Below are 7,500 nucleotides of genomic sequence, written 5' to 3' on the forward strand. Positions count from 1 at the left end.
TTTTGTTTTTTAACAAATCACGAATCCTTTACTGAATGAGAAGGTTTACTCTCTCACACTTAAGATTTTAAGATGTGTATATGGGCTGACATATTTCCATTAAAAAGCTATTTATTTCTGCTCTGTATACGTCATTTTCATATTGGGATAAATTGATCCTACCTTCATTAGGTCTATCTGTGAAGACATGTGCTTACTGGGATCCATTATGAAACTTAAACCAATCTCCTTCAGAGAAAAGAGCATAGTTGTATCTGATCGGCTAGCTTTGAAAACGGATTTAATTTCTATTGGTTTGGAGGGAACAATGCTAGCCCAGTTCACCTCCACCAAAAGGCCTATTTATCTTCGTTTAGTTATTAATCCACAGCCTTTGCCACATCCTAAACGAGGCACATCCGAACTTTGTACGCTGTCAGACCAGAACAAGCATATTTAATACAAAGCGAATATTTGCTGTTTACGCATTAAAACGGTTGATTAAAAACCTATAAACTACAAACAGTGTAGGGAATAACATCAGTAGCCAGAACGTCAATGCAAACACCTTATGAAACAGCTAGCTACATAGCGCACTATTATAAAATTAGAGCTACAGGACAGCTAATTATTACAGTCAATCTGCAGGGAAAATTGAATCCGTTGTTAATCCTACTTCAATCAACGTATTCTAAAAGACTCTCTCAATAACCACTATTTTGTTTTCTTCTTCTTCTCCTCGCCGTCTGCGCATTCGTTTCCAATAGTGGGTTTACTGCAGGTGCTTGTGTTTCACGGGGCTGCCGCACCGGCCTGATCACAAAGGTCTTAGCTTAGTTAATGGTGTAGGGGCCCCGAAGGCCGATTCTAGATGTCATTGCAGTCTCCTGAAGGAAATAATCGATTTCGAGGCGGCTCTTGTTGGAATTGTCGTCGCTGTAGACATGTACTCAGCTGTCTTCGGGTCCCCCCTCCAGCCCCAGGACATTGCCTGCTTTACCTCCCCTATCGCGACACCCTTTCTATCCGCGTCTGCTCATCTGCGAATCAGACGTTATGCACTGAAATTCCGCAAAGCTGTAATTTAATAAGGGAAAGTTAAAATTAAGCTAATTAACCATTTACCTTGTAGCCTACATCTGGCCTTCTTAAATAAGAGAAAGGGGCGTTTGTCATACAAATCACCCAACTCTCTTTAGAGCCGCAGATAAATTGAGTTAATAGAAGGCTTATCTCAAGTGGTCTCAGCCGGCATGAACCGCTGTAAAAAAGAAATATACTTGGCTTTGAAGCTGAACACTAAACGCGTCTAATATTTCGTGTCTTCACTGAATCCCTTAATTATCATAATCCCGTCGGATTGGAATTGTGAGAGCGAGGCCGTTATGTGTTCAAAGACAACAGAGAAGACGGCTAAATCGAAGCAGATGGGGGTTCCTCAGCCAGGGCTACAGATACACAACTGCTCGACATATCAGATCTCCTTCTGGGCACTGGAGAAAGAATTACAGCGGATGTTTAGTTCCCATTACTGAAGTTAGAAAGGAGCGATACAATTCGTTTGGGACCAACAATGTAACCTGGTCCTTTATGAGGGAGTAAATGAACGAAATATCCGAAATGTTTTTTTATAGACTGGCTTCCAGGAAACTAGCCTATATGGTTGAGATGAGCACATTTCTCTGCAATAGCGACAAAATCGGATCACAACCTCCCACTCGTTATGACTTTGAATGTAGCAAACAATAAACGGCTTAATTTGTAACTGTTGTAACTGTAATTTATTTATTCTCGGAATAAAGTGATTTATCGGTCTTACCGCTGGTTAACTCGTAGCCAAACACCGACAGATCTTTGGTAGTGGAGCAGTTCCATCGCTCGTGCTTGAACTGCGTCTGGCATTCGGCGATGCCCAGCCGCGCGCCGTCCTTGATGCTGGGCAGGAGGTACGGCTTTTTCTTACATATCTCCTTCTGTTTGTTGGAGAGGGGCAAATTGGCACAGCCCATCTTCTCCGGTAACCCCGACGTTATACCCAGCCACCTGCGGAAGGAAAGCGCCAGGCGTGACAAGCCCCCCTAAAACCTCCATCCAAAGTTGAGAAAACACGTTTTACACTCTGCACCCCCAAAACAACGCTAACCCCCACAATCAAGCAAGAGCTGAAGTAAACGCGCTTTACTTACATCCAATTTCCTTGGCAGCACAGGGGGTACTCCGAGAGGAGCAGGAGAGACAGAACGTAGAACAGGTATATTCCACAGTATGTGCTATTCTCCATGGTCTCCTCAGTCAGGACAGCGGCATGATATCGCAGCGAGTGTGCAAGTCCATCGGACGGCTGCTCGACGCGCCAGTCAACTACATTGGGGAATAAAGAGATGTAATCCGCAAAATGACTTTGATCAGAAGTTTTCTCTCCGTCCCTCCATGAAACCAGACTTTGACAGTGGTGCTCCTGTTGACTGCGCTCGGATAGGCGTAATAAGATTACATTTGATTGGTGCTCCCTAACAGAATTCGCTGGGAATACTTTTCCTACTGCGCGCTCCCACACTGCAATTGGCGAAGCAGCTGATGCATATTCAGAACGCTCGGTCATTCTGCGCGCTAATTGGACAGCAACCGGGCGCGTACGCAGCTGGCCCGGGGAGGCGAGGCAGGGCAAAACAAACGGAGGCATTCCATCAACAGATCTCTCAAGTGTAATAAAGTGGATTGCGCGGGGCCGGCCAACTGCCAGTGCAAGATTACTGCAACGCGCCTAGTTCTTACAGTTGAGTGGCCGAACACACTCTTTTTCGCATTTAAAATGATGTGTCTTCGATAAATAGAACGAATAATTTAAACCAGACTGTGTAGATATGGTGACCGATCTGTGTCTCGATTGGATGACTTCAAGCTGTTATCCATTATGATTTCAAAGCAATATATTTGTGTGTGATTGGTTTAAGACAATGCAATGTTGCTGGGAGTTAATATGTTAACGGAAAAATGAGTAATATAAATATATCTGGTCAGTATCCTACTGTGGTCGTCTCATTCTCCTCCAGCTGTCGCTTTAACACGGCTACACAGGAAATACAAATATCTCTATCTTTTGACAAAGCTCCTATAAATTAATTACTTCACTTTAAATTTAGTAGGCTACTAAACTAAATCTGTGAGTGTTTATTTTGTTCCTCGTCTGCCCATACATTTTAAATAGGCCCAGATTCGGATAATATTCAATTTAAGATCACACTTAAGACATTTATATGAAATAAAAGCATCAGTAGTTCTCGCTACTTTTATGAATGAAATTGGGATGAACGGGTTTTGATCATGAAAAATTGTCCTTACCACATGTTGATATTTAATCTCATATTGTCAGCATTGGACATGTAGCACATTCGAAGACCTGGCAACCTGTAACTGTGGAGAACGAGTTAAACTACACATTTCTTGAAGGTTGCCTCTGAGTTGAAATTAAGAGCTTTATGTAGGCTAGCCAATATTTTTTTTTTAGAAACAGAAGATTCCATTGCAGGAATATCTTCTTTAGCCTGATTTGCACAGTCGTTTAATGCTTAATTAAGATCGCTACTGATTTCAGGTGATGCCGAGAGAGAGTATTTAGAGGCCTAAAACTTGGTACTTGGTATATCGTGTGTGTCATTGCTCATTGCGCAATACAGAATGCTGGAGGACGAAAGCTTTCAAGCAAAAGGATATCAAATGTCGCACTTCCTATATTTCAATGTGTGAATTAATTTGTACTAATTTAATAAATAGCATTAATTAATTAATAACATCGATATAATTTATTGCGATCCAAAATGTGAATAGTGACATTTCAAACACCAAAATAATTTACAGGACATCATCGATTAATGAAAATATAATAATTTAATATAAGAATATACCATTCTGTGTATATTAACACAGAAAACATGAATACTTTTTTCAATGTGTCTCAAAAACCTAATGAAATCCAAGAGGCTTTCATAAATGAAACTTTAATTAAAAATTAAGCTATGCATAGTCGGTGAATCCCAGCTCTCACGAACCTTTCGATGGATTCTAAACCATGACAGACATCCCACCATTCATGCAACACCCTAACAGGTAGGCCTGCGTCGCGGCAGAACACACATATCTAACGTTGAAATGCTCTCCAACGATCAAATATTGCTTTGTCTGCAAAGTCCAGGGATGAAAAAATATCTCACTCAGACAGAACAGGAAATAGCTTATTCATAGACAAGTTAAACGGGCGCTGAGGAGCTAGAAAAAGTATTAGCTTTTTTTATAGGTGTGTAGCCTACTCGATAGTAGACGGATGTACATCAGGATTATTTTCGTTTCATACGCGCCGAATACAAACAAAAGAGATTCAGACATAGCATCAATGCTAATGTCAAAATCAGCATACAAACCCATTAACACAATATATAAATAGAGAAACTTCCATTGTGTAAACAGAAAGGCTTTATACAAAACGGATCAAAGGCAGAGGCAATACATCTGTAGAAAAATATAATAATATTTGCATTGTTCATACAGACATTCAAAGATATCAACTTTGATAATCAGTATAAAATCGTTAAATCTGTATAAGACCTTTGGCTTGCGGTACCTCAGAGAATAAACTTATATATTTGAGACAAGGATGATTTAAAAAAAGCTAAAAAGCTTGACTCAAGAAAAGTACATCCAGCTTCCATGAAAGTGGCTTCACGCCTGGCGACATCAAAGGCACTGCTGAAAAAGGCCATGAGATCTCTCGGAAACATCTTGGAAACACGCGAGGGTCGGCGCTCTCCACACGCTTGCGCCAAGAAAGCTTAGCTGGAAAGTTTGTCAGGACGTTGCCGGAACGTTGTCAGGTCGTTCGGCCAGCCGTCTCCCAGCTCTCATTGATCTATGCAGCAGCTCCACATGTAATTGGCCCCTTCTCGGCTGCAGCTGTGGCAGTCGGTTTTTGGCAGGATATCAGGGGGGTAGACAGCGCACCCAGTCGCCATCTGGATACCCCCCACCACCCAAAAATTCTCTTTGCCCCCTACCTCCCTCACCCTACCTCCACCACAAGGGGTAAAGGGGTACACGTCTGGCTGTTAAGCTCAGTCAGTTTCCCGAATCTGACAATGTTTTAATGGATCACATTATGTAATGGATTTCAACAAGGCATTCTGGAAGATGAATAATCTCTTATGGCAAAACTGATTGTGAAGCTTCTTCACACATGGACCCACAGATGCCATCCCCTTCATTCAAACAGACACACACACGCACACACACACACTCACACACACACACAAACACACACACACACACACACACACATAGCTTCCTGTCCTTCAGGTCTGGCGTGTTGTTTTGCCTCCTCTGCTCCGATCACACAATCTGCTGAGCAGGATCTCGGAGTAGACCTGGTTCACGGGGCCCCTGACGTGGTAGGACGTGTTAGAGGGCGGCCACGTGTTCTGGTGCTCCTCCGGGTCACTGGTTCCGGTTCCGGTTCCGGTTCCAGTTCCAGACTCTCCCTCCTGTCGCAGGATCCGCAGAGTACTGTGCTGAGGAGCTGAAAATGAATTCTTTGCCACCTGTACACACACACACACACACACACACACACACACACCAACATGAATTATATTAATCACATACAACCCTTCCTGAGCACTGAAAGATTCTTTGGATACATAGCAGACATCCATCTCTCAACTCTGTGCCAATTAGCTGACAAAAACATCTTGCACATTTTGTAATGTTCTGCAGTGCATTTTATTAGTGAATAGTATGTTTCTTGAATGCCATGTAATTGCAGTCTGCTGTGTTTATTTTATGGAGCGGTGGACCACCGATGTAACTCAGTTCAAAGCTGAAGACTGTTGCCATGTTAATACTCACACACTCACTCATTAAAATAAACAAATAAACAAATCAAAATCAAATCCAATCCAAAAACAAATCCAAGCAATCCAAATTTGAAAGTAGAAATCCGAAGATGAAGTAGAAACTGTGTTCGGTTTTGTCTGCATTTAAGGTAGCAGGTTTAGCAGATAACGTTTAGCAGGTCTAAATCATGTCATGAAACAAAAATCTAACACATGCACACAGACAAGTACACACACACACACACACACACACAAACACACACACACACACAAACAGACACACACATTTATGGGTTGCCCATGGTGTCTCAGATAGTTGTGTCTGCTGTCTAGGCCAGTACACATTTTCGGTGTGCTTGTGCCTACCACATCACACACACACACACACACACACACACACACACACACTCTAGTACCTCGTGAAAGTGGCTGTAATTGCTAATTACTCCCCAGCTCCTCCAATAGGCTGTTTTATTGCCGAATAAAACCTGAATGACTGCTTTTAAAAATACATTCACAAGGCCATAGAGTAGCGTGTGTGTACATGTGTGTGTGTTTATGTATGTGGATAGGTTGGTGTGTGTGTGTTTGTGAGTGAACATAGTGAAGGTGGTGGGATCAGGATATCCTTTTTCGAACAATCCAGAAGTATTAAAATGAAAAAATAAAATAAAAATAAGAAAATCCGCCAAGATAGCCCAGAAGTCCCAGAATTGTCACAGCACACGTCCGCAACAGATTTCCTCCAGTCAGAAAATGTGTGTTGGCTGTCTGCCTCCAGCAGAGGCTTTCAGAAATCCCTGACTTTCAGTCAAGCTTCTAATCTACGCCGGGACCCCGTGTTCACATGGCGAGGGCCCGTAAAAATATAATTACGGGAGCAAATTAGCAGCATTACAGGGGGAGGGGTTAATCCCCGCCAGATCTGTATGTTCCATGGCCCCGACCACCATTTGATAAACCATTATAATGATGATTTTCACCCAGTAATTTAACAACAATGCACATATGTAGATGATATTATCTGATAATGAGAACAGGGTGTTTACAAACCATTAGAAATGGCTGCAACTAAAAACCATGAAATAGAAAAATATAATTATATTTATTACGTCTGTTCAACAACACATTCATGTTGATGATGTGATGTGACTATGACTGCACAAACAAGAGAGTGATGTATATGGATGATAAAATCCAAGATTACTATTTGATTTTTCACAAACCATTAGAAATGATTATAACCACTAGGAAAATGTTTTTTTTTGTTCTGTTCAACAACAACACACAGATGTAAACGATTTAATCTCACAGTAATTGCTGAATTGTTATGAACAGAATTGTTATGGCCTGGGGGAGTACACACTCACACACACACACACACACACACACACACACACACACACACACACACACACACACACACACACACACACACACACAAACACACACACACAGGCTGTAGCACTCACACCTTCTATAGGGATACACACACACACACACACACACAGGCTTTAACAAGCACAGCTTTTATATGGGCAGACACACACACACACACCCACACACACACCCACACACACACGCACACACGCACACACGCACACACACACACACACACACACACACACATCTTACCTCA

General features: G+C 42.0%; 2 protein-coding genes across 2 annotated transcripts in view; both read right to left on the bottom strand.

Moving 5' to 3' along the window:
• Nucleotides 1-2,617, bottom strand: part of LOC105909549 (protein Wnt-16) — a 4,042-nt gene extending 1,425 nt beyond the window's left edge. Inside the window, exons 1-2 of the mRNA XM_031583018.2 lie at nt 2,166-2,617; nt 1,799-2,022 (exon numbers count right to left, since the gene is read on the bottom strand). Coding sequence (XP_031438878.2) covers nt 1,799-2,022; nt 2,166-2,581 — 640 coding nt within the window. The 5' untranslated portion in view covers nt 2,582-2,617. The remainder of the gene's footprint in view (nt 1-1,798; nt 2,023-2,165) is intronic.
• Nucleotides 2,618-3,767: 1,150 nt separating this feature from the next.
• The window catches only part of cped1 (cadherin-like and PC-esterase domain containing 1), a 101,433-nt gene continuing 97,700 nt past the window's right edge, over nt 3,768-7,500 (bottom strand). Inside the window, exons 20-21 of the mRNA XM_031583247.2 lie at nt 7,497-7,500; nt 3,768-5,567 (exon numbers count right to left, since the gene is read on the bottom strand). The exon at nt 7,497-7,500 is cut by the window's right edge and continues 143 nt beyond it. Of these exons, the coding sequence (XP_031439107.1) occupies nt 5,322-5,567; nt 7,497-7,500 (250 nt within the window). The 3' untranslated portion in view covers nt 3,768-5,321. The remainder of the gene's footprint in view (nt 5,568-7,496) is intronic.

The sequence above is a fragment of the Clupea harengus genome, chromosome 16 (assembly GCF_900700415.2).
Source record: "Clupea harengus chromosome 16, Ch_v2.0.2, whole genome shotgun sequence".
Classification (NCBI taxonomy): domain Eukaryota; kingdom Metazoa; phylum Chordata; class Actinopteri; order Clupeiformes; family Clupeidae; genus Clupea; species Clupea harengus.